The sequence below is a fragment of the Neolamprologus multifasciatus genome, chromosome 10, assembly GCF_963576455.1.
Source record: "Neolamprologus multifasciatus chromosome 10, fNeoMul1.2, whole genome shotgun sequence".
Classification (NCBI taxonomy): Eukaryota; Metazoa; Chordata; class Actinopteri; order Cichliformes; family Cichlidae; genus Neolamprologus; species Neolamprologus multifasciatus.
The window spans coordinates 24,813,809-24,840,939 of record NC_140448.1 but is presented as its reverse complement, the minus strand read 5'-3'; the positions used below and the strand labels follow the sequence as shown (position 1 = coordinate 24,840,939).

The 27,131-nt window shown below is 40.5% G+C and overlaps 1 protein-coding gene across 2 annotated transcripts; it reads left to right on the top strand.

Moving 5' to 3' along the window:
- On the top strand, positions 1 to 26,247 carry trim37 (tripartite motif containing 37). Of its 2 annotated transcripts, none has more exons than XM_085173968.1 (25): positions 1 to 260; positions 1,901 to 1,970; positions 2,135 to 2,236; positions 3,547 to 3,587; positions 3,961 to 4,077; positions 4,393 to 4,480; positions 4,590 to 4,712; positions 6,502 to 6,625; positions 7,735 to 7,802; positions 8,712 to 8,836; positions 9,106 to 9,156; positions 9,514 to 9,595; positions 9,738 to 9,814; positions 10,484 to 10,663; positions 10,763 to 10,877; positions 11,127 to 11,318; positions 11,662 to 11,795; positions 11,921 to 12,003; positions 13,762 to 14,007; positions 17,053 to 17,361; positions 19,407 to 19,553; positions 21,924 to 22,122; positions 22,229 to 22,320; positions 23,765 to 23,875; positions 25,662 to 26,247. In XM_085173968.1, exons 2-25 carry the CDS (start codon positions 1,950 to 1,952, stop codon positions 25,706 to 25,708), a joined length of 2,874 nt encoding a protein of 957 aa, XP_085030094.1. In that variant the 5' UTR covers positions 1 to 260; positions 1,901 to 1,949; the 3' UTR covers positions 25,709 to 26,247. The 2 variants fall into 2 exon arrangements, with proteins under 2 accessions (XP_085030094.1, XP_085030095.1); XM_085173969.1 differs by lacking the exon at positions 1 to 260 and adding an exon at positions 279 to 977.
- Positions 26,248 to 27,131: the final 884 nt, after the last annotated feature.

Here is a 27,131-nt window from a genome sequence, read left to right as displayed (position 1 = left end):
ATTGGTTATTGCTAGGGGACAAACAGCCTCTCACCAACCACTGTTACATCTTCAGCTTAGGTAGAAAGGCAGCTGTATACCATCCCTGGTGCGGCACAGTGTGAGGTCTGCTTTGTCGCAGCTAAATCTGAGTAGCAGTTTAGTCTTTTTTATTTTTTTGCGGTGCTTTACGCGACGGAGGTGTTGTAATATATTATAATGTAGCCGTTAGCAGTGGTTTGTTTATCTGGCGGGGTGGACAGAGCCGAGTCTCCGTGTAGGTGAGTGAACGACCCTGCTAATGCGAGCAAGCTAGCTATGAAAGCTCTCTCTCTCTCTCTCTCTCTCTCTCTTAGATATATATAGATATATAAATATACATACACGCACTTATATATGTTTTTGTATTCAGGCTATCCTGCTATATGCTACTCTCAGGGTATCTCTTCCTTCCATCTATAGCTGCTGCCATTGCTGCTGTCGGACTGGTTTTGTGTCTGCTGATGCTGGGCCTTTGGCACAGATTGCAGGCTGCCGTTCACAACAACTGTCATGTTGTTGCTAATGTAGGCGAGCCCACTGTTTGTGTTGTGCTCTACAGACACAGTTGCACTGATGTTACTGAGGTTTACATTCATCTTCACCACGTGCAACTATTGAGTATCGATTAGAGCTGCAGGGGTGACAATTTTGATCGTTTTACCCATTTACTCGGATATTAAATAAAAATAATAATAATATTTAAAAAATACCTTGAAAAAACTGCTGTTTACTACTGCACATTCCTGGATTTTTATGTGGCCAGACCTTCCAAACCCCATTTAATATACGATATGGCAAAGTAAAAGATGTGCCAGCAGTGCATTAATTCTTTGTGGCATAAATTGCTGGAAACGTTCCTTTGATTTTGTCCATAGTGACATGATGGCATCACACAGCTGCAGGTGTTTCATTTGCACATGTATGATGTGAATCTCCTGTTCCATCACATCCCAAAGGTACTGTACTGGACTGATTACTGTAAATGACATTTGAGTACTTGTTGTCATGCTCAAGAAACGAGTTTGAGGGGATTTGACCTTTTTCACATGGCACATTAGCTCATTAGAAGCACCTTTTAGAACATAGTCAGCAACAATACTCAGTGTGGTGTTTAAAAGACGTTCACATAGTATGACGGATCCAAAGTGTGCCAAAAAAAAAATATCCCCCACATCTTTATAGCACCAATTGTTTACACTAAATTCAACAATCTTCTGTTGTCCTGTTTAGTTTTGGTGAACCTCATTTTCGTGTTCTTGGCTGTCAATAGTGGTCCTCGGTGTGGTCTTCTGATCTTCTGCTTCAAGGTTCAACGTGTTATGCAGTCATAGGTCCCATCTGGCACCAACAGTTATGCTTCAGAGTCACTTAAATCTCCTTTATTCCACATTCTGATGCTCGGTTTGAACTTCATCAGGCCGTCTTGTCCATGTCTACATGCCTAAATGTACTGAGTTGATGCTGTGTGTTTGGCTGATTAGATATTTGTGTTAACTACCAGTTGAATGGGGGTAATACTGAAGTGGCTGGTGAGTGTAGATTTAAACTTAACAATTATGTGATGTTTTTATTTTAAAAAGTAATATTATTTGTTTTAGAAATACTTAAAATTATTAAATTGGATTAAAAACACTATTTCTATGCAGTGATGTTTCATTTAAAAAATGTAAGTAATTAAAGCAAAAATTAAGGGTCCATTCTCAGTGTGCTTGCAGTAAAGCCATCAAGTTTCTACATCACATCTGTAAACCTTCTGAACTGCTTGTGAGGTTTCAAATCCTGCAAACCTTGATCTCAAATGTCAGGTGCCTACTTTCAACTGTCCAACTAAAGCACAGTTTGTTTATTGATATATCCCTATACTGTTTTTCTTTTTTAGAATACTTGTTTGACTTGTCTGTGAAGCCCAGAACTTCAAACTGGCTGAAATGGATGAGCAAAGTGTTGAGGTCAGTTTCACTGTTAGACTGCTATGATGTATTACATTATATATTGTATTGTATAGTGTATTACTTACCAAATTCATGTAATGTGCATAGTTTAATCTTCATAATCTGTGGTGTTGAGTTCTGTGGCTGTAGTCGGTTTAAAACGTTCTTCTGTCCCTGTGCAGAGCATTGCTGAGGTGTTTCGATGCTTCATTTGCATGGAGAAACTGAGGGATGCTCGCCTCTGTCCACATTGCTCCAAACTCTGCTGCTTCAGCTGTATACGAGTGAGTCTGTTAGACACAGCAGCGATCAGAAAATGTTCTCCTCACTCCACAACTCTGCATTCAGTTTTTACAAGTAAATTATCTAATCAATTTTGCGACGTGACCAAAATTACTGCGACTATGTGCAACGAACGTACAGTCTTGTTGCTTTTCTAATAGTTGTTATAAAGACAAGGGCCACAAAACAACATACGTACTTGACAACTTTGGCTTTATAGAGGAATATAAACCAAATGCAACCAGTTGCCAACAATTTTTGTGGAGTCCCCTGTTGCAGAAACACATGTTGCAGATGCTTATTAGTGCAGACTGACTCAGATTGCTTGCAGCATGTTGCTAGTCCGTTTTTATACACAGCAGATTTTGCAAAACTTTGCCAATCTGTCCGTGAGTGACCATAGAATCAGACTTAGACCACAATTATTTGAAAGGTTTCCTCCAAGCAGCCAAACTGTGCAGCCACCTTGTGATTAAAAGTGGTCACCTACTGGTTGAGGGTGTTTCACGCTCAGCCTCTGGGCAACCAACTGGTTTCTGCAACTACTTGAAATCAATCACTGAATGTGGGGAATAAATAAATAAAATAATGGAAGTCACCAGGTATTAGGCTGTTGTTGTTTTTTTGTTGTTTGTTTTTTTTCCTTTTCCAACTTGAAATAAGGTTGATGTCCTATTTTTACTCTGTGATTGAGCCATTAATGATAAAGCGGTGAGACAGATACGTCTGTTAAATCACACAGTTGGGATTTATGTAGAGCTTTTCCAGTCTTACTATCCAAACCCTTAAAGAACACACAAACATTCAGACAGCAAAAAATAATAAACTACACACTGTACAGCACACCTGTGTATCTTTCAGCCCACCGTTATGTGTGTAAGATCTTCGTGTTTTTTATATATGTTATTTTTATCTTTGTAAAATTTGATGGTGACTGGTTTTGGGATTGGTCACGTGCTGCCACAACTACTTCTTTCATGTTTTATAGCTACATTGATAAATACTGAGATGACTTATCAAGTCAATAACCACCTCTGTATTAGTTCTTAAACTGATAGTTGTTACTGTTCCCTTTCAATAATATTTGGTCAACAGTGCAGCAGTGTGATGCCGATGATTCACATGAGTCAGTCTTTGCTTATCCTCACACTCAGTAGGATCAGTTTGCGTAGTTTAGTTTTTCTTGGTATTTATAAGAAATGTACAAATAAGAAAAAAATATAAAATGATTCCAGCTCTGTCCTGAATCATGAATCTTTGGCAGACTGTTTGTGCTGCTTGTATTTAAGCTGAAATCTCTCCTGTGTAACAGCGCTGGCTGACGGAGCAGAGAGCACAGTGTCCACACTGTCGGTAAGCACCTCCTAACACACATCTACTTCATATAACTAATCACATTTGGTGGAATATTTCATGGTCCATATGAATTTTGTTTGAACTCATAAGGTACCTGGTAAGACCAGAGTAATGACTAAAAACAGTGTGTAAGAGTTATACAACTCACAGTGAAACAGCGTGGAATACATATGAATTCGATGTGAGTTCATTCAGCAAGACATAAAGCATATTATGTCTTTAGTATATCCTATGGGCAAGGAGAACACCAATAAAACTGATGAAACGTAGCGAAACAGACAAAAAGCCTCAAGATAACTTTCTGATCTGCTTCATAATGTTAGAATAGATATGCAGTTATTAAAATATGTGTGTGCATTCTTCTGTGCAGGGCTCCACTTCAGCTGAGGGAGCTTGTCAACTGTCGCTGGGCGGAGGAGGTCACCCAGCAGCTGGACACCCTGCAGCTTTGCAGCCTCACCAAGCACGAGGACAACGATAAAGACAAGTGAGTTCTTGACAAGTGTCTTTCAGTCCCAGTCCTGTTTTCTGAGTTGAAAGTGTTCTTGTCATTTTTATATCCCTGTCTCCCTTAAATTTCTCTTCATAAATCAAATCTTAATCCCAGAACTATGAAAAGTTATTTTAAGATTTTTTGTTCATTCTGTGTCACCATTGTTTTATATTTGTCAGGGTTTTTTTTTTTTTTTTTTTTTTTGGTTGGGGTTACTTATAAATGCTCTGTGATGCTCAACTCAGAGAATAACAATAATATTTGGTACAGATGTGGGAAACAAACAGTGGTTGTCTTGTTGCTCTGCAGATGTGAGAACCATCACGAGAAGCTGAGTGTTTTCTGTTGGACCTGTAAGAAATGCATCTGTCACCAGTGTGCCCTGTGGGGAGGCATGGTAATGCTTCACTTAGTTTGCAAAGTCAGAAAAGCTCTCATTAATGAGTTTTCCGTTATGTAAAAGTCAGATGGCGTCCGGTGAATTTTGCTGTTTCGGTTGCTTCCAGCACGGCGGCCACACCTTTAAGCCCCTGGTGGAGATTTATGAGCAGCATGTGACCAAGGTGAAGGAGGAGGTTGCCAAGTTGCGCCGCCGCCTCATGGAGCTCATCAGTCTGGTGCAGGAAGTGGTGAGGACTGCTTTTTCTCTTATGAACAACAAATGCTCAATAGTTTGATATTTACTGTCCTGTCAGATGAAACTCCTTCTGTTTCGTGCACTCGTCACTCTTCACCTTCACCTCTTCAGTAAATCTTTTTAACTGCAGATTCATATCATAGTACATATTTGAACTCTTCTTGACATTCATGGGACTTGAGGGATGTTCTCTCCCTCAACTATGAAGAATTATTAATGGGTTGGTGAGTTATCTTGAGGCAAACTCAGTTTTCAGTATTACAAAGGTGCCCTTTCTTAGCTGTCTAGATTACCACGGTGACTTATGCTGCTTTAAGTAGAGTTTAGATTCTCTGCTGAAGGAATAGGTTTTATGTATTGCTGTATCTTACATGCCACTGTTATGATAAGCAAATGTGTTACACTGTCTGCCACAAGAATTTATACACATTCATTTTTTGATGCAGAAAATGCATAAATGTTTTTATTTTCTGACATTAATATAAAAAATAACTAGCATTTTTGTTTTGCACAAAGAAATAAAATCAGCTCCATAATCCATAATCCCAATTAATGACCCACTTGTAGAGGAAAGCTTAAGTCAAAGAGCCTGTGGAAATTGTTTTAACTTAGGACTTCTGAGGCCCACTTTAAAGTTTCAGGTTATTAACGTCAACTGGGTACAGCATGAAATGTTCCAACAAAGCACTTTGCAGTGTTTCTTGCTCATTATTTGTGTGATTACACTGCTACATTATTGTAGTTCGGTGGTGGGATTCAGGAGCACCTGAGGGTCACTCTGGCCTTCTCAATTTGAGGAGTGACATTAAAGCAAACAGCAGTGAACTCGGGGAACTGTTATCATGATACTTCTGAAAGATGATAGATGAGTTGTATGAAGACTGCCCGTCTCTCTATCTCTCTTATGAAAGCATCCATTCTCTACCTGCTTCTTCACACGTATCGTGTCACCTGACATGATGGACAGAGTGAGAGGAAAGGTGAAACAAAGAATAGATAATAATAATAAAATATAACACAATAAATTAAAATGCCCATAAATGCTGAAATAAGTGCAAGTCAGTTACAAGGAAAAAACACTCAGTCTGTTTGAATCGTAGCTTGTGTTCAGTTTCAGTGTCTGTGGAGTCTGCTTTTGCTTTTTGTTTGAATATAATACGTCCTGGGAGAGGATGAGCTCACTCTCCTGTTTAAAAGGCTAAATGCTTTCTGTGATGGTGCCTGACTTTGTTGGTTTGTGTGTCTACTGAATGATGTATCCTAAGAGTTTTAAGGATGCTTCTATAGCCTCGGGATACCTTCATGTTCGTCTGTTAGACCAAAATCTTTGGGCTGCATTAATCTGAATTCCATATCCCATATTATCATAGTGGGCAAATTTTAGCTCTAGGTAAATTGTGATTATACTGACATTCGAAAATGAAATATCATCTTGATAAATCATATAAGTGGAATTATTTTGTTACCCCCAATTTCCTATGCTTCACATCCAATGATAGATGTGACATTGTGATATAGCGACCACAACAGTCCTAATCAACACACATGGTTAGACTTCAAAATGATATCAAATCCACAGCCTACATCAATTAATTCCAAACCTAGACAGATTTATTTAAAAAAATCTTTTGGAGTTTAGTCAGTATGGGTGTGCTATATTGCTGACATCCAGCAGATGGCACTGTTGTATTAATAAAAGCTTGTCAGTGAAGTTGACACAGTGAACGGATATTTAACATAGTGTGTGTGTGTGTGTTTGTGTGTTTTGTTTGATGGTTCAGGAGAGGAACGTTGAGGCAGTTAGGGGTGCAAAAGACGAGAGGGTCCGAGAGATACGTAACGCCGTGGAAATGATGATCGCTCGTCTGGATAACCAGCTCAAGAATAAGCTCATCACCCTCATGGGTAGGACTCACACTGTGCACACACTCACTGTCAAAAGCAGATGTCCAGATAAATGTTTTTTTCTTTTTTAGCTTTTTATATACATTTTAACCTTCAATTTAATTAATTACACATAATTTCAGTGCATTGCTTTTATCTGAAAAAGAGCTGACCTCAAATCTTATTTTAAAAACATTTTTGACCACTTTCAAACTCATTATTTCCATGTCTGAACACCTTGCCTACTTTTATGTAAAAATACTGAAAGAACTCTGGTAAGCTGAATTGAATGACTGGCTTTTAGGCTGCAGGAGAGGACACATTGTTCTCATTTTCATCTGCATATTTTTGACTTCACCAGAGTTGCTTTGCACGATTAACTGTTCAAAAAAATGTCCTGCAGCCCATCAGATGGTTCAAACTCTGTTTAGAACAAGGTCGAACAATTGTCTTCCGATTGGCTGAAAAGCAGGCGGGTGGGGTTTGGGCACTCACAGACAGAACTGCGTGTCTGAGATGACCAGATTTCGGCTATCATACAAAGCCAGGAGTATTTTTAAAAAATGAATGTTTTGCTGACAGGGTGACATAAAATCTTTTTACCATTAAATATAATTAAACATGAATTAAGGAGCATTCAGCAGTATTTTGCAAAAAATAAGAGATGAAACTGCTGAAAAAACATATTTAGAGTTACCTGAAGAGAATGGTGTGTTAGGGTCACCCTTACTAACTGTAGTCATTATTAATATTCAACAGTTAAATAAATTAATCCCAGTTCTGTCGCCACCTGGTTATGCATTCCCAATAGAATAAGCATCATTTTAACAGGTTAAAGACGTATGGCAGTGTTTAGTTTTCTTGTTGTTGCAAGACTGGCTTTAAATGTGTCTAAAGGTCGAGACCTTCACCCAACAAAACACGCAGACTCCCCACTGAAAGCAGTGAGAGGCGCTCTTTATAGCTGCGGGTAATATACATATGAAATATTTATCTGGACTGAGTGGATCCGTGCACTCGGCGCCCACATACACAACCTGCACTCCCACACACTCTCACTCAGCAGCTTCCATCAGGGCTGACATTCAGCACAAGAGTACTGAAAATAGAACTGCGTTCCTCCCCATCAGGCCAGAAGACGTCCTTGACCCAGGAGACGGAGCTGCTGGAGTCTTTGCTGCAGGAGGTGGAGCATCAGGTTGGTCGTCTGCAGCAGATCAAAGCCTCCATTCATTTTTTTTCTACTGCGTATTGTTAGTTGTGTAATATTAAAGCTGAGAAACCCCACACACAATACAGCAATACATGCTGTCTCATTGATTCAACTGTATTACAGTCTTTAAGGTCAAGGTATATTTTAAATCCTCTCTTATAGCAAGTGTCTGGTGCAGTATTTTAAAAGTTTCAACTGTGCTGTTAACCGTTTTTAAAAAGGAAACGACTAATTTGAGGTGTATCCAAACAATACATCTGCAAGTTATAAAACAAAGTATGATGTAATGGCTGCAGAGCTGGTGAGAATTCACTGTAAGTGCTTTATTTTACGCTGTGGGAACTTCTTTTTTTCATTATTGAGTAGCAGAGCATGTTGCACGACAAATCGGGCGAGCAGGCATGTTGTATTTGCACGATTGTTTCTTACAATGTCATGTGATGAATCATGAGCTTTTCTGCACTAAGAGTAGCAGCCAGAAAATACTACAGCACTTTAAATACAGAAATATTGGCAGCGTTGAGGGATGGGTCATCTCATTTACCATCTCGAAGTTATTTTGTAAAATAACTCCAAAAAAGTTGCACTTTATTATTTTTTCATAGATATTCATAGCATAAATGTAACATTTTACTAAATTTATTACAATTTATTTTTACAAAAGAATCAGATTTTGAGGGGGTCAGGTGGGAGACTGTTTTTTTGATTTTGTTTTAAGGAATGAACTTTTATATTCTGACTTTGCTTCTTTTGTTACTGAATTAAGTAAAATATTTCGTTGAATTTCAGTTAACTGTTTATTTTTTCTGAGCAGAAATTAACACATCATTGATTGTTCAGCTGCTTGCTGGCAGTAACGAGATGATTTTCCTGAATTGTGTGTGTGCTGAACAGCTTCACTCCTGCAGTAAGAGCGAACTGATCTCAAAGAGCCCAGAGATCCTCCTCATGTTCCAGCAGGTCCACCGGAAACCCATGCAGTCCTTCGTCACCACGCCTGTCCCTCCAGACTTCACCAGGTAATATCCTCAGCTGCAACCCCAGACGCTTTTTATGGTCCAGGGAGGATGCAACGAAATGCCTTAGCTACTAGGGATAACAAAAATTATCATCAATAATAAATGTTATGTGGCAGGAGATTCCCATTTGTTTTTTGTTGTTTTTTTTTAATCAATCGATTAAATTTTATGGCTCATAATACTAAAGGAAATAACCTGACAGTGACTGTAAACCACAGGTTAATTATTGTGCTTTTATGTGCAGTCATCTTTCCTCTTTGTGCTTTCAGTGAGCTGGTTCCTGCCTATGACTCCAGCACTTTTGTTCTAGTCAACTTCAGGTAAATCATCTCTGAGGCTGCATTTGGTCATAGAGAAGACAAACAAGGAACTCTCACTCTGACATACTGTCAGCTTCTTCCTATCTTCAAACAACATCCTTTAATTTTGTTGAGGATTTTATAAACTATGGAAAAATGTAAGGTGCTTTTTAAAAATTTATTTAGCCTTTATTTAACTAAGTTCCTTGAGATTAAAATCTCTTTACACACTATTACAATGTTACAAGTTAAACTCAAATATAAATGCAAAATAAAATGAGTTAGAGTAAAAATAACCAGTTAAAAGCTTCAAATGGGAAATCTATCAAAACATCCTGATGGGGTTTCAGCTCGTTTGATATATGTGTTTGTTTGTAGCACCCTGAGGCAGCGGGCTGACCCGGTCTACAGCCCTCCCCTGCAGATCTCTGGCCTCTGCTGGAGACTCAAAGTCTACCCAGTGAGTTTAAAACGGCTGATGTATGCCTTTTAAAACCTGGCTGCAGTTCTAGCTGACATCGATTGGTTATTGTGACTGTAGTAATTTAGACAGAAATCACATTGTCTTTGCTAAAGCAGCACATGTCTCTGTGTTTCTGCAGGACGGTAACGGTGTTGTTCGTGGAAACTATCTGTCTGTGTTCCTCGAACTGTCTGCAGGACTTCCCGAAACATCAAAGTATGTAATATTTTGTTGTACCTTGACTGCTCTTTCAATAAATTCCTCCTCTGCTCTGTTTTCTTTCTGTGACAGTTTTTTTTTTTTTTTTTTTACAGTCAAGCCTGGGGCTAAATTGACTTGCGTAAAAGATTTATTTTCAAGTCCAATTTGAATAATTTACAGTTAACATGCAGGAAGACACATAGATTAAAAATGTTCAGTTATAATGCAGCCAGTGTTTTTCATAAAACCGTCAAGGTTGTTTTAAAATGAAATGAAAATCTGATCCTAATAGATGCACAGTATAACAAAAACCATTACATTACATGATATAGGATATTTGAAAAATGAGTTTGACATCAGTGAGGAGATAATACTTTTTCTTTCATGTTTTAAAGACGTGTTACCGCTTCAACCAGGGGAGCTACAGGGGAACCCCTGGATGAAAATTTAACGAGAAAACTGCATCAAATTTTGTCATTTTTAGCCGATTTATACCAAAATCAGGTGATCCTACTTGGACTCAATAATACTTGTGGCTTGAAAAACTAATCACTTCTATTTTTTTGTGTTAAATATCCGTTCACTGTCTTTTAGTTCTTTAAAGAAATACATCCTCAAAAGTCCTGGATGAGTTCTGCTTTTGCTGCATTTCCTGTGTGTTGATATGCTCTTTGATATGCGTAGATATGAGTACCGTGTGGAGATGGTCCATCAGGCCTCCAGTGACCCCACAAAGAACATAATTCGGGAGTTTGCCTCTGACTTTGAGGTCGGTGAATGCTGGGGCTACAACCGCTTCTTCAGGCTTGATCTTCTAGCCAGTGAGGGATACCTGAACATGCAGACAGACACACTGGTCCTCCGGTGAGAACACGCACGCCCAATTCTAATAATGTAGAATCAGGTTGAGTTGGAGATCTTTTATCCCAGTGTGACTGATTATCATTGGTTTTCTTTGCTCAGCTATCAGGTTCGCTCACCTACCTTTTTCCAGAAGTGCCGAGATCAGTACTGGTACATCAGCCAGCTGGAGTCGGCCCAGAGTGGCTACATCCAGCAGATCAACAATCTCAAAGAGGTACTCTGTCTGTCCGTGTTTGTGTTCTGTATTTATAGGCATGTTTTGTTTTTTTACTGTTTGTTGAATTTAGGATTCACTGACTCTCGTCAGCCATTGTTTTGGAGTAAACAGATTCCAAAGTTTTCAAAGATGCCAAATGAAGTCTCTGAGTCACTGACTCATCTAGTTGGACTTGCTTCCATAATTAAGTGTCTGTTTATTTTGAGCTAAATAATATTCCCTGAATCTCTGTATTTCTGATTCCAGAGGCTCGCTATCGAGCTATTTCGCCGTCAGACCTCACGCAGCTCCTCGCCTCCTGACCTGAGGCTTGCTGCGGGCACCACGACCTCTGAAAGAGACCCTCGCTCGGTGAAGAGTGACGATGAGATTCAGACCACTTTGAGCAACACTAAGAAAGGAGAAGAAGAAGAGAGGACGCAACACGATGACTCTAATGTGAGGATGGAAAATACTGCTTGAATTTGAAAAAACAGCTGATTGCTTCTTAATGTTTTCTTATTCGAGAGGGTGTCTGTGCATAGCTGAGCTTATACAGGTTTTCTTAGGTGATGGGCATCATGTTTTCACTGGAGGTGTTATGACTATGTCAAAAACTACTAATTATTTAGATGTTTTATTTATTAAGCTATTAATTTATTGATGTTAAAATTTTCTTTTTATGGGGCATTTCATTGAATTTTAATTAAAAATCAAATGAATAAGACCTGGAGGTTTTGGGATCCAGCGTCTTCCTGTACGGGATACAGCTCATTAATTGCCTCACTCCTGTGTTGTCCAGGAGCTGTCAGACGGTGACCTGGAGGTGGACTGTCTGACAGAAGAGGAGGTGAACCCTCTGGATGGCAGCAGCACTTCAGGGAGCTCCACAGCCACCAGCAACACTGAGGAGAATGACATAGACGAGGAGACAATGTGAGCAGAAATGGCTTTATTGTGAAACTTTCTACAAAAAATGTGCTTGGTGGTAATTTGATAATGAAGGCTTTGGTTTCTTTGTTAAGCCGAAGAAATGGATACTAACAGAAATATTTTCACAGGTCCGGGGAGAATGATGTCGACTTCATCGGCAACCTGGACACAGAAGAAGGAGAGCTTCCTGATGACTTGGCTGGAGCCACGGGTATAATTTAAAACATTCATAAAACTGTTTGATTTGAGTTTCCCACAGCTGACATGTTTTTGTTTTGGTTTTTTTTTTAACACACAGCAGTGTTAAAAATGTCAGCTTTATCGTTATGTTCTTGAAGGATTATTTAACCTATGCAAACAGAAACAAACTTAGAACTGTGATTTGTGAACACATTTTTTATGCTGCTGAACAACAAAGAACTGTTTATTTTTTTTACCCCTGCAAATTTTGTCCTAATATAAGCTTTCATTAATATGTTCTTAAGTATAAATCAGCAGGAGGAGAAATCAATAATGAATGACTATAAAGCAGAACACAATTAAAGTAATATTAAATATGCACATTACTCAAGGTGTAATGTTGTACATTTACAGCAGATGTTCTAAATAAGGACATTTTCACACATTAAAGTTGATTATAAACCTCTATTTCTTACTTAGAAATATCAAATGGAAGCTCTTAAATCAAAATCAAGTGCAATTTACCCAGTCTCAATTCATAGTACATGAAAGCATGATTTTAAAAAAGGAAAAAAAAAAAGATTTCTAAATGCTTAAGTTCTTCTTAGAGGGCTGTAACTTGTGGTTAATAGTATAAATGAATATATTTCAGTTATTTAAATAAAATATGGTGTTTGTTCTCATTGTAACTCAGTAGGGCAGTTAAACCGTTAAATCTGATTATTTTCATGACAAAATGTTCATCTAAAAGTTGCTACAAAAGCCCAGTGGGTTTACTGAACAATTCGCTCCATTTACGGAGTGTAACCATGAAATATTTATTGTCCTTTCTCAAATAAAGGCCCTGTTGTCTCCTCAGTTGAGGCAAATAAAAGCCAGCCTCTGTTTGAGAATTTTAGGAATCTATTTGTGTTGTTTGACAACTGGAGAGGCAGATCACAGCGATATGATGGTGGACTTCAAAGCGGCTCCTTCAGGCGTGTTTGACTGTGTTGGTGTTGAAAGGCATGAAGAGGATGAGTCAGTGTTGGTGCACCATGCCCCTCGCAGCTTGCCGATATAGAAGCACTTGGTGTCCGTGTGTGTACATGTGTGGGGAGGGGGTGTTAGATGTCAGAGTTGAACATATCTTTGCTGCATATTGTTTACATCCCACATTGGAGTAATTTTTATTTTTTTATGATTAGTTTACAATTCAGCGAGAGACTCCAGCCTGTTTTGTAACTTTGTTTTTGATGCAGGTTTCTTTGTCTGGAAAACCTTTAGAGAATTTTCTCTCCCAGCAGCTGGAACCCGGCCAGTCAGAGACTCATGTGGACTGTACAGATAATAACATGACTCACTGCTGCTTAAAACCAGATCAGTGTTTCTGTTGAGCTTCACTTAAACTTGAATCCCAGCTTCAGTAGGTCTAAAGATTTAAAAAAAAAAAAAAAAAAAAAAATCCTCAGACTTTTTGTTGGCAAATTATTGTGTCCTTAAGTTTTTAACCATATTAAAAACTTAAGGACACAATATAACCTATAGATTTTTATTTTTGAATCAAGTTTTTATTTCAGTTAACTGAAAGGTTTTTCACAATAACTTTTAGTTTAGTTTTAGTTACCTATAGTAACAATGAACAGCACCAGATCTCCAACATAAAGAAACAGCTCAAATAACACATAAACATGAATATTTGGAAGGAGAAATGGAGCAATAATCTCTTAAATAACCCCTTATTCCTCTTTTAATTTAAGCACAGCCACACATGAACCATATGAACCCTGTTTTTGTGTCTGATCTGCAGGCGGTTCCAACTCCAGTGTGCGATCATTACACCGTAGTGCTGCAGCTGCTGCCGGTCGTAGTACTAGTGGCAGTGGAGCTGCCGCTGCTGCTGCTGCCGCCGGTGCTGTTGGGCCAGGTGGTAACAGCCTCCTGGAGATCGACCCGGTCATCCTGATCCAGCTGCTGGATCTGAAGGAGCGCAGCAGCGTGGAATCCCTGTGGGGTCTTCAGCCTCGGCCTCCGGTGTCTCTCCTCCACAGCCAAGGTCTGTAGGCACGCTAACAACATATCAGTCCCACTAAACTGGGGAGTCATTACTCAAGCTCTGACACATGGGTTCCTCAAAATAAAAAACACTTTGTAAGGTCACAGGTTAGCATGTAAACAGCACTGGTTTCAACATATTTAAGCATAGAAAACACATGTAGGATGTTCTGTAGGCTTTGGGGATAAACACTGTGTTTGCACAGGATTACCAGAGAGCCTCATGCTGATTCTTATCAGTCTCATCCTTTTTCTCTTCTGATGGATTTGAACTTGCTTTTGATATGAATCGGTTTTGCTGCTTTCTATGGACAAGAATTTACATCTAAAATACATTAGACCAAACTTTAAATTTTTCATTTTCAGGGTGGAAAATTAAACTCACAGGAATGAGGAAGAAGGGTGCAGCGAACGGCAAGAATTTTGTGAAAAGAACAAAGAAAAAGACCAAAATCAGTTTGCTTGGGACTAATATTGTCACAGCACCTCTGCTAGGAGAAACATTGGAGCTAATTTGTTGTGGATTTTTTTTCCTTCAATAATTGCAGACATCTCAAATTCACACAGGATTAAGATCACAGACAACCTCCGCAATTCTTACAAATGACTCCCAGGGTAATATTAACTAATGTGAATATACTGTAAGGCTTTTGAATAACAACAAATGTAAGTGAAATTCTTTTGTTTATATGAAAATGTACAAACCGGATTCCAAAAAAGCTGGGACACTAAACAAATTGTGAATAAAAACTGAATGCAATGATGTGGAGATGGCAAATGTCAATATTTTATTCAGAATAGAATATAAATCATGGAACAAAAGTTTAAACTGAGAAAAGTTATCATTTTAAGGGAAAAATATGGTGATTCAAAATGTCATGGTGTCAACAAATCCCAAAAAAGTTGGGACGAGGCCATTTTCACCACTGTGTGGCATCTCCCCTTCTTCTTACAACACTCAACAGACGTCTGGGGACGGAGGAGACCAGTTTCTCAAGTTTAGAAATAGGAATGCTCTCCCATTCTTGTCTAATACAGGCCTCTAACTGTTCAATCGTCTTGGGCCTCCTTTGTCGCACCTTCCTCTTTATGATGCGCCAAATGTTCTCTATAGGTGAAAGATCTGGACTGCAGACTGGCCATTTCAGTACCCGGATCCTTCTCCTACGCAGCCAAGATGTTGTGATTGATGCAGAATGTGGTCTGGCATTATCTTGTTGAAAAATGCAGGGTCTTCTCTGGAAGAGATGACGTCTGGATGGGAGCAGATGTTGTTCTAGAACCTGAATGTATTTTTCTGCATTGATGGTGCCTTTCCAGACATGCAAGCTGCCCATGCCACACGCACTCATGCAACCCCATACCATCAGAGATGCAGGCTTCTGAACTGAGCGTTGATAACAACTTGGGTTGTCCTTGTCCTCTTTGGTCCGGATGACATGGCGTCCCACATTTCCAAAAAGAACTTCAAATCGTGACTCGTCTGACCACAGAACAGTCTTCCATTTTGCCACACTCCATTTTAAATGATCCCTGGCCCAGTGAAAACGCCTGAGCTTGTGGATCTTGCTTAGAAATGGCTTCTTCTTTGCACTGTAGAGTTTCAGCTGGCAACGGCGGATGGCACGGTGGATTGTGTTCACTGACAATGGTTTCTGGAAGTATTCCTGAGCCCATTCTGTGATTTCCTTTACAGTAGCCTTCCTGTTTGTGGTGCAGTGTCGTTTAAGGGCCCGGAGATCACGGGCATCCAGTATGGGTTTACGCCCTTGACCCTTACGCAAAGAGATTGTTCCAGATTCTCTGAATCTTCGGATGATGTTATGCACAGTTGATGATGATAACTGCAAAGTCTTTGCAATCTTTCGCTGGGTAACACCTTTCTGATATTGCTCCACTATCTTTCTGCGCAACATTGTGGGAATTGGTGATCCTCTACCCATCTTGGCTTTTGAGAGACACTGCCACTCTGAGAAGCTCTTTTTATACCCAATCATGTTGCCAATTAACCTAATTAGTGTTAATTGGTCTTCCAGCTCTTCGTTATGCTCAAATTTACTTTTTCCAGCCTCTTATTGCTACTTGTCCCAACTTTTTTGGGATTTGTTGACACCGTGAAATTTTGAATCAACATATTTTTCCTTTCAAAGGATACATTTTCTCGGATTGAACTTTTGATCTGTCATCTACCTTCTATTCTGAATAAAATATTAACATTTGCCATCTCCACATCATTGCATTCAGTTTTTATTCACAATTTGTTTGGTGTCCCAACTTTTTTGGAATCCGGTTTGTAAGTGGCACGTTCAGCACCGTAAAATGAACATCTAACCAATCACACTTAAGCAAAAATTCACCTGATTAAAAAATAATGGAGTTCAGAATTGTCTGGAGTCGTATCAGCACCTGTTTTAAATGGCTACAAATGGTCAAAACCGTTACCACCAGAATCCTTTTGTAACCATTTTCTCTTGACCTGATCGATTAAAAGCATTGAAGAAAGGTGGAAAGAGAAAAACAGTTTTTAGGGAAACAAACTACCCTCTCACCTTGTAACAGCTGATGTTATTAAGTCTGAAACAACAGTGATCTGAAGGACTACAAAAATCTCATCTTATGTACTTTTACAGGTCATTAAAAAAACAATATAAAGTAAAATAAGATGTTTGCCACATTGAGACCTTTAGTTCAGCAGTTTATTGCGTGAAATAGGAAACAGACTGTTAATTAACATTTATGTGATCTGCACCACTTTTTGTGAATTATAGGACGCTGTGCTCTGCTAAAGGAGGTAATAAAGGAAGCATTGAAGTGTTTTCCTGAGTATCTGTAGAATTTAAACCGGACTTAGCATAACTGCCATGCAGTTTGTGAAAAGACTTTAGGTACATTTGATGTTTAGATTTTTCTCAGTACCAACAGGGAAGCTTCTGATTGGTCCCCGAACCACCATGCAGCTTGAGACCATAGCCCCAAACATAGTTTTAAGCTGTATATTTGGAGCTTCACCTTATCTGCTTTTCTAACTTGTTTCTTGTGTCTTCAGCTCATCCTCACTCGAGGAAGGAACGAGACCGGCGTCCGCAGGTGGTGCGACGATCAGCTCCGGACTCGGGGGTCCTCATCCGCCTCAAGGCTCAGATGGCTGAGGTCCGTAGCAAGATGGCCGATGTCAAGAGTCAAGTGCTGGAGGTGCGGGGGTCAGCGGAGCCCAGGCCTGGCCCATCTGGGGCCTTCGGCACTGAAGAGCTCCCGTCTCATCACGGCGATTCAGAGATGGCAGCTTGTCATAAACCCAGCGACCTTGACCTGGTGGGGAGAGCAGCTGCGACTCGAGCCAGACCCTGCCGCCCCGGTGAGGACTGCTGTTGCAGGCTGTTCAGTGTTAATGTGTAAACAGTGACAGTTTCAACCAAACAGGGAATCTGAGTTATCTGGTTACCCACTCTACAGTTGGTCCGTTTGATTATCTCAATCTTTGTTTGGGGAAATGAATTTATTGAATTCTTTTTGAAAAGAAAAACTCTAGACTGTAGAAATGAAGAGCTGTGTGAAAACTATGCTGCTTCTTTTTGCACGGCATATTATTCTGGTGGACAAAGTACACAGCAAATGTGCAAACCGGAATAGAGAGGACAATCAGTGTGGCTTGCCACACTGTCAGTTGTCAAGGGTACTCATATGTAGGGCTGTCCCGAATACTTCTTTTAAAAATATTTTTGGGGGGGTGCTTTGCAAAAGCAAATGAACATAACAGAGAGAGAGCATCGTATCTGTGCTGGGAGATCACAGAAAATGTACATGATGACCTACAGATTTTTTTTTCCTTAGCTTTTGAACAGTAAATCTATTGAATAGGTATAGCTGTTCATTACTGTAAAAATCCACCACGTTGCCCTGCAATCTTGAAAACAGTGACCAAGTTGGACATTGCCGTTCTACCTAATCGGGTTTTATGTATCTTTTTAGAAAGCGGCCACATGCGAAGTAGTATGAATTGGCTAAACAACAACAGCAGTTGGTTATAAGCTAATGTTTTCCAAGTTATACTCAAGTGTCGCAAAAATCGCACTCGCCTGCAGAGTAAATAAATTAATGCACTACAGATGGCCAGCATTTTTAAGCGGACTTGGTCAGAAACATAAAATACTGCAAAATATTAAATTGACACATATTGTTTTTACCCATCAGCTGCAAAAGGCTGATGAGCTTTTGCTGTGGGCTGGGTGGGCGGTGTGGACACCCGAGTTTGTGAACGTGATAACTCAAGAAGGAAGTCGCCTAATATTTTCAAATATTGATACCATAGGTACATCTACTAAAAATCTCAGACAACTTCAAAGCCTGGCGACTTTGACCTCAAGGTCAGAGGTCAAGTTTTCTGAAAATCTTCTGAATGCAATGACATTAGAACAAGGCGACATAGGATTTTGAAGTTGTTACCACAAGTGTATCTACTACAAGGCTAAGGGACAGCACTGGGAGCCACCAGTATTTTTTATTACTCATTTATTGCTAAGTGTTTATATGATTCCAATATGTTACATGTTACATGGTCTAAATTTTGCTGTTTTTGAACAGGATGTTTACATTATATTCTCAGATATACGTATACTCTCAGAATCCACTAAGCTAAAACCTAACAGGTTAACATGCTCATGCTGAGACTGAAGCAAGTTGACAGGTTGGCATAGCCTCAGTTTCTTTTTTTTCTATGTCTTTTGGGAATTGGTCAGACGGCCCGGTGGCGCCCGTGTCCGGCAGCCTCGCTTCTGTCAGTGCGCCCCAGGGCAGCTGTGGCTACAATGTAGCTTGCCATCACCAGTGTGTGAATGTGTGTGTGAATGTGTGGATGACTGAATGTAGTGTAAAGCGCTTTGGGGTCCTTAGGGACTAAGTAAAGCCCTATACAAATACAGACCATTTACCATTTAATTACAACATTGAAAGTCAATATTTGCTACTTCTCTGGATCCAACTAACCTTACATCATTTGTAGCTTTATTTATAGATTATAAGGGAAATAAACTCTTTAAACCATAATCATTGCATAAAACCTGTAATATTGCCCGCTAGCTCTGGGAAACATCAGTGGATGATATTCAGGCTAATTTTTCATTGGAAAAATGCACCCAGAGAAATTTTGGACTTTTTAAGATTCTATTCTGTCAGGACAGATTATGCTGTTTTTGTTTTGGCACAGTCTAAGCAAGAGATGGATTAGTTTACTTTCCATATTCCCCTATTACACTGAGACACTAAGCCAGGAAGGCCTGCCTCACTATCTTTAGATTAAACTCCAGATAACAAGGCTCACGGGACTTCTGCTGGAACAATCAATATGGTTTTTATCATTATTATTATTATTATTACATTTGTGTGTCTGTGTTCTGTGTGCAGCCAGGAAGTCTCTGTCTCCCGTCCTGGACAGCAGCTCTCTGGTTGTGAAGAGGAGGAGTCCAGAGGAGATGGAAAAAGACCTGAGAGGAGCAGAAACTGCTCTGGAGCTCAGCCTGCATCATAAAGATGGGATGGGAGGAGCAGAGGGTAAGTGTATTTTTTGTTGTTGTTGTTGTTGTTGTTGTTTGTTTGTTTTTATTCTCCTTTTAAACCTGCATAAAATCACAGCCAAGGTGTAACATTGTCCTAAAAAACAGAATTCAAATCTGTGAGAATGACGTGAACAGTAGATGTTGTAAAACCGAAACACTGATCTTTAAAGTGCAATAAAGGCAAACAGCAGAGTCAGGTGATCATTTGTTTGTTACTTCGTCACTTCAGGTGAACATTTACAACTGTTTAGACAAAATATGGATAGGGAAGGGTTTATTTATTTATTTTTTTGATTTGTTTAGAGAATCAACAGTGATTGTGCTGAAAATTTAGGGGTGCAGAGCTTGACTGCTGGAGTGCACTTTACTCAGTCAAGTATCCACCTGATGGATCCTGAAGTTTCTGCAGTTGATTTTTATAATTACTCGCCCCTGTACTGCTTCATTAAGACTTAAAATAGCTTGTGATTCTTTAGTTGCTTTTATGTTTTAACATCAACACAAAAACAGTAACACTTTTCTTTTATAAGAATTAAAAAAAAAATCTGATTCCTGACTTTTATAGGTGACTTTATTAGATTAGCCTTCAGACGTGCAGTTCATGATCTCCCCTTTATGAGTCATGTAATCATCATAAATTATATATTGTGGTTTTCATATCAGTATTATGGTGTGGCCTGCAGTTAGTTCACCTTTAAGACACTCTGAATATCATGGTAACAAAAAATCCCTTAAAGGGTTTTAAATGAGGTTTTTCATTTGGAAAAAAAAATCATCGTAACTCTCTCCCCAATACAGGCGATATGTGATGACCACCCCTGTACACATAATGATTAGTTTTGACACTTCAGTATATATTAATAAAGACCTAGTTTAATGACCATTAGAATAGTTTATGTTTATTTTCAGGGGTAACTGTATAGGCGGAGACCACCTGCAGTAAACCCAGTCACTTTGTTCTATAAGCAGACACTGTTTGGTTCAGAAAAGGGAAACAAGGGTTACTGCTAGTAGGCTTTTCACGAGGTATAGAAATCACAGTGGTTTTTATTATCCACTGAACTTTCTGTAGCACCACCATCTGATCAAAATAAATAGATATCCAAAGACATTATACACTCTCCTAAACCTGCAGTATGAAGGGATTCACTTACCCCAACACTGGTGATCAGGATGAGTGGTTACACAAAGCTGGTTATGAACTTTTTTAGTTATCCCAGGGTTTCCTGATCTGCGTATGAACGTTCACGTAAAAATGGTTGGCGTTGCCAGCATCTGAACAATCACAATGTTAAGTGTATCAGCAAGTAAAGCCATAATACAGAATAAAAGTAACACAGCTGCTCCAGATGAGTCAGCGATGTGAGATAACCAATCACTCTACATGAATTTAATATATACAGCTCTGAATAAAACTACTATGTTAATGAAATTGAACTTATTTGAAGCTTGGAAAGAAAGTGGGCCAACTGTATAAATATGTGTAAAGATACGGAAGATTAATTATTTCATTAAATTTATTTTTAAGTTGGTTTTGCATGCACACTGGATGTAAGGTCAGCAAATACAAAGAAGTGCTCTGCTTGTAAAACAATAAAAAATTATTCACAGCCAACAGAAAAATAATGAAGCAATAAAATTGTCTCCAAGAATTTATATTTTTTATTGATCATCAGGGAAATGGAAAGAAATTAGATATTACTGTCTGCACACAGTGGTCCGAGGGATTTTCCAGGAATGGTGATGCTGTTTTCCAAGAAATTAATCAGCAGGCGGTGATTTCATATCTGTTGATCTCTAATTATGTTCGCAGTTTAAGTTACCAAGCTGATATACCCTGATAAGAAGTGTGAACCTCCTCCATGGTACAGAAAACCCAGGATGAACCTGGATGAGACAAAATCCTGCTTCATTGCAGAGGCATTTATAACTTATTCATAGTGGAAATTTCAAACTGAACGTGTCACGATCTTTGACGTTGATTTCCAAGAAACACTTTTCATGCTCCAAAAAAGATAAACTCTCCTGATTTTAATGAATCACGAGCAAGCCATGCTGAAAAAGGTTAGAGATTTCTGCACACTCCTCAAGACGAAGCTTACGCTAGTGCTTCTTTTATTCAGGCTCTAAGGAAACTTATTATGACAGCGTCTTCTATTCTATTGAATTCTATTCTATTCAGTGCTTCCAGATTTGATTTGCAGTTTAATGACTGATGGGTTCTGGGATTTGCCAGCAGGGCTTTTTTAGAAAAATAATACACAATATTACTTTATGGTCACACCCACTCAGCTCCCTGTTTTTATCTTTTCTTAGCACATTCCCACTTTTCCATCACGTGACTTGGCTTTTGTCTTCACTCCAGGAGTGCTGAAGGCTGACAGCCTCCAGGGGCCCCTGGTGTCTCTCGGCAGCACCGCATCAGACCAGCCCTCCACCTCTAAGCAGCAATATACGATGGAGCAACAGCTATACGGGGCCTCGGGGTCCAGGGAAGACATCTTCACCTTGGCGGCATCGAGCTACATGGCTTCAAGCAAGAACTGTGGCATCAGGAGCCTGGGGTACGACCCAGAGACTCCTCACACACAAGAAAAATTATATCTGCAAGAGACAGCCGTGTAATGGAACATCAGGGTCCCATATGTCTTTCGTTTCTTCCCGCTGCAGGGCAGCTGCGTTGGACTGTGAATCTGAGAGCTCAGGAAACTCCCATCAGTCCTTGCCGGAGGGGCCGTCTGCACAGCTGCTGTCATGTGAAGGTTGGTTCACCTTCTAACTGTGAGCCTCAGGAGTGATTGTGTTTGATGATTTGGATTGGCTCTCTGTATACCAGGCAGGGTTTTGTGCGTCATGCTACAAGGCCGTGTCCCTGTCAGTCAGTCTAATTTAGTCTTGGTACAAGTTTGCAAAATTGAAGCTTGATGATACTTTCTTTAATTAAAAAAAGAACATCTGGCACTCAGCATACTTTAAAAAAGGAATCATTCCCCTATTCTGACTGATGGTCTGTGAAATCCATCAATTCAATAAGAATTCTCCATCCATCCATCCATCCATCTTCATCCGCTTTATCCGGGGCCGGGTCGCAGGGGCAGCAGCCTAAGCAGAGAAGCCCAGACCTCCCTCTCCCCAGCCACCTACTCCAGCTTATCCAGGGGAACACCAGGGCGTTCCCAGGCCAGCCGAGAGATATAATCTCTCCAGCGTGTCCTGGGTCTGCCCTGGGGTCTCCTCCCAGTGGGACATGCCCAGAACACCAACCCCAGGAGGCGCCCAGGAGGCATCCTTGTCAGATGCCCGAACCACCTCAGCTGGCTCCTTTCGATGTGGAGGAGCAGCCGCTCTACTTTGAGCCCCTACCGGATGGCCAAACTTCTCACCCTATCTCTAAGGGAGAGGCCAGCCACCCTTCGGAGGAAGCTCATTTCCGCCACTTGTATCCGCGATCTCGTTCTTTCGGTCACTACCCACAGCTCGTGGCCATAGGTGAGGGTAGGGACATAGATCGACCGGTAAATTGAGAGCTTCGTTTTTACACTCAGCTCCCTCTTCACCACGACGGACCGGTGCGGCATCTGCATCACTGCAGCCGCCGCACCAATCCATCTGTCGATCTCCGGCTCCCTTCTCCCATCACTCGCGAACAAGACCCCGAGATACTTGAACTCCTCCACTTGGGGCAGGAACTCATCCCCGACCCGGAGTGGGCACTCCACCCTTTTCCGGCTGAGAATCATGCCCTCAGATTTGGAGGTACTGATCCTCATTCCCGCTGCTTCACACTCGGCTGCGAACCGTTCCAGTGCGAGCTGGAAGCCATCACCCAATGAAGCCAACAGAACCACATCATCCGCGAAAAGCAGAGATGAGATTCTGAGGCCACCGAAGTGAAAGCCCTCCACCACTTGGCTGCGCCTAGAAATCCTGTCCATAAAAATTATGAACAGAATCGGTGACAAAGGGCAGCCCTGGCGGAGCCCATCATCCACCGGGAACGAGTCCGACTAATTGCCGGCAATGCAAACCAAGCTCTTGCAACGGTTGTATAGGGATCGAATGGCCCGTAGCAATGGGCCAGACACCCCATACTCCCGCAATAAGAATTCTGTAACACTGAACTATGAGCGTGCCTGAGAAGTTGGAACTTAAAGTTAAAGTTCTGCACACGTGTAACAGTCTCGTTCTTTCTCGTCTCGTCTGCAGATCAGCCGGCATCTGTCCTGGTGACAGCTACAAGCAGCGACAGCGACACTGAGGACGAGGCCCTGCAGAGCAACAACTCTCGCTACGACAACCACACTCCACCCTGCACAGGTAACCAGCACACACATCATGAAATGAGGCGGAGCCAAGGTGCATGATGTAGATACTAAAATCACTGTTCAGATTCTGCAGAATCTGTTAATGTTTCCCTTTTTTTCTTTGGTGGTTATCATCTCTACACACTCCTCCCTCTCTTTCTGCTCTAGCGCTTTTTTGGTATGTGCGTGTATAGTATACGTGTACAGTCATGTACAGAGTTCGCGGCTTCAGTCGTTCGCAGATTTTTCCTTAGACTCTAAATAATAATCGTTCATGTACACCCCTGCACATCCTTTACTATTTTTATTTATTTATTCATTTATTTATTTTTTTTAAGGAGAAGGCAGATTGGGATGGTGTTCCACCCCTGTATTCAGAGGCGGGAGGTTTAAAGGTAGCCAGTCCAGGGGTGTTATTCATTTCTCCTTACTGCGTCTCTGGCAGATGGAGTCCAGCATTCCTGCATCATCAGTTTACCACCTGTAGCCATCTCTAGTGTTTTGCTCAGTTTTCTTGCGTTTTTCATTTTGTTCTTCTTAAAGCTCTATGATGCTGCCCAAATGCATATTTAGGGTTTAAACTATTTTAAAGAAGGCATTTATGGGCATTTTCTTTGACCACATCCAAAATCCACAGTTTTCACAGTTCGCGGGTGCTCTTGGAACGTAATCCCCGCAGATTTTGGGGGACGACTATATTTGATGAGTATTAGTACCACTTCTTTTTATTACTTTTTTTTAAAAAAAACATGAGAGCAACTGGATGAGGTGAGTGGGATCCCACAGGGGTGGTGTGTGAGACAACAGGCTGTTATCAAGCAAAAAGGATGCACATCATCAGAGAGACTAATGATTGTGACCCTGGCAGTTTTTGTTTTGTTTTTTCCCCTCATCTGTATATTTGTGGATTACTGCTAGCTAAAATTATTTAATAGTCAGATGTTTGGGAATTTCCTGGTACTTTTTGGCTACATTTACACTGCAAGTCTTAATGCTTAATTCTGATTTTTTGATCAAATCTGATTTTTTTTTTTTTTGTCTGCGTGTTCACACTACAAATAATGCGACAGCAAACGCGCTCTAGTGTGAACGCTCAAAGCGGCCCACATGCGCAAAAGAAGACTTCACACACAACGCGCTCTGTTTAGACCCAGAGCAAACAGTATTGTTTGACAGATGGCCATTAATATAAAGACTTCGGACTTTACGTTTCCCAATTTTTGCTTTAAGTTATTTTGTTATTTACATAATAATGTAAATAACCTAATAATTATCCTTGTTGCTGTTTTAGAGGAGCAGTGCTTCAAAGGATAGTTGCAGATTTCTGTCAGAATCTGCAGATTATTCAGTACAAATAAAATGTTCACGTTTCTCCAACGTTGTCTTCCCAAGAGTTTCACTGACATCTACACGGGATGACCAGGAAGCGTTCGCGATGTCTTCTCGGGCGCTTCTCTAGCGCTGATAATTGGCGTCTGTCTTGTGTCAGTGACGTAAAAGACGGATTTAATGCGACATGACCGTTCACACAGCAGTCGCTTTCTGAAACATCGGATATGTATCGGATTTAGTACCACATACGAAAGTGACCCAGACCGGATTTGAAAATATCGGATTTGCGCCGTTCACACTGTCATACCATGATCGGATATGGGTCGCATAGGGTCAAAAAAATTGGATTTGATGCGCTTTCGCCTGCAGTGTGAACGTAGCCTTTGTCTCCTGTTCAGATGCTGATTTTGTGTTGTAATAGTGTTATGAGTAACACACAGATGGCATGTTTTCCCTCCTTCTTCCAGGAGAGCAGCTCCTGTCTGATGACATGAGTCTACCTGCTGACAGGTGAGCGCAGAATGCGCCAGCTTCACGCCACAATAACGATGCAATAACGGCTGGAGAGGACACACATGCTAGTTACACACAGCTGTAGAGTAGAAACTATTTGTTATGCATGAACTTAAAAAAACAAACACTTGTTTTTTCTTAGTTTCCTGAATGTCTTTATTATAGGACCATGGCAGAAGTTAATGAAATAACTGTTAAGGGCATCACTTCATGTTGTGCAGAAACAACAGAGCTGCTCCCTTCAAGACAAACAACATCACAGTTTGTGTTTAAAGTTGTTTTTCTCTGTTCTGGGTTTGTCTTCATTCGGGGGTTTGACCCCTCGGTGCTGCTTTTTGCTCGTCAGTGTGGCTGTTATATAGCAGCACTGGGTTTACGTAAGTCAGTTAGTCTCATTATTTAATAGCCACGTACTAATGGCGACACTGCTGTTTGTTTAATGACTGAATTTCTAACAGTGTTAGGTGCATAGAAGCAGGACTGCAGTGCTTTTTAGTCACTTTATTTAATTCCTTGTGTATAAATGCTTTTCTAAGTCTGGCCTGTCTACAGCATATATATGTAAATAATATGTAGCTTGTCAATAAGAGTTTAGTGTTTCTACTGCTGTGCTGTTCATGCTGAGTTCAGTCTTCCTGCCCTTCAGGCTCAGCACCTTCTCCTCTTCCTTCACCCACTCGGCGCTCTTTATCCACCGCTCAAATGCTTCGTTTCAGACACACAGTTTTCTTTTTTCTTTTTCTCCAGGAGAACCATTAGCTTTCCTTGTAAGTCATGTAAATGTCTTCGCTCTTAATAACAGCCGCGTCAGACTTTATTTGACATTTGAAAAGGCTAAACGATCAACTGAGTAACGTGGTTTATGAAGCTGCCGCTGCAGTCTGTGGGCTGAAACTTCGCCGCACGCTGCACGCTGCACGCCGCAGCCTCCGCGGTGACCCTCAGACTCTCAGGCAGGTGTTTTCACTTCAACATCTGCATAAACACCAGTTGACTGCAGGGCAACGGGCCTCTGCCCGCAAAGACTGTCACACATACAGCACACCTGACAGCTCATCAGTTATTATTAATTTAAAGGAGCAGTCTGAGTTTGGGTCTTGTCTTGATTCTGTAAAAATCTTTGTTAGCTTTACTGGACTCTATCCACACCTGCTCCTCTCCACTCCCACAGATTCAAACACTATTAAAACAACTGCCTTTTTTTTTTTATTCCATGTTTTAAGTCTGCAGTGAGTGAGCGAGCATTGAAGGCAGTAGCTCTGTTTAAATTATTAGTAACACCTCTGTGTTCCTCATGTGGTGTGTCAGCACATCTGCTCTGGAGAGTTTCTGTATGTGGGCTGTACTCAGCCACAAAAGTGCAATATTTAAAGGGCTAGTACACCCAAATTAAAAAGCTTACGTAGTGTTATCTATTAGTGAGA

Bases quoted from the DNA above. Each gene is read 5' to 3' on its own strand.
- trim37 (XM_085173968.1), top strand. From the start codon at position 1,950: ATGGATGAGCAAAGTGTTGAG. The intron at 11,319-11,661 runs GTGAGGATGGAA...TGTGTTGTCCAG, and splicing joins CGCAACACGATGACTCTAAT to GAGCTGTCAGACGGTGACCT. The intron at 19,554-21,923 runs GTAAGTGTATTT...TCTTCACTCCAG, and splicing joins TGGGATGGGAGGAGCAGAGG to GAGTGCTGAAGGCTGACAGC.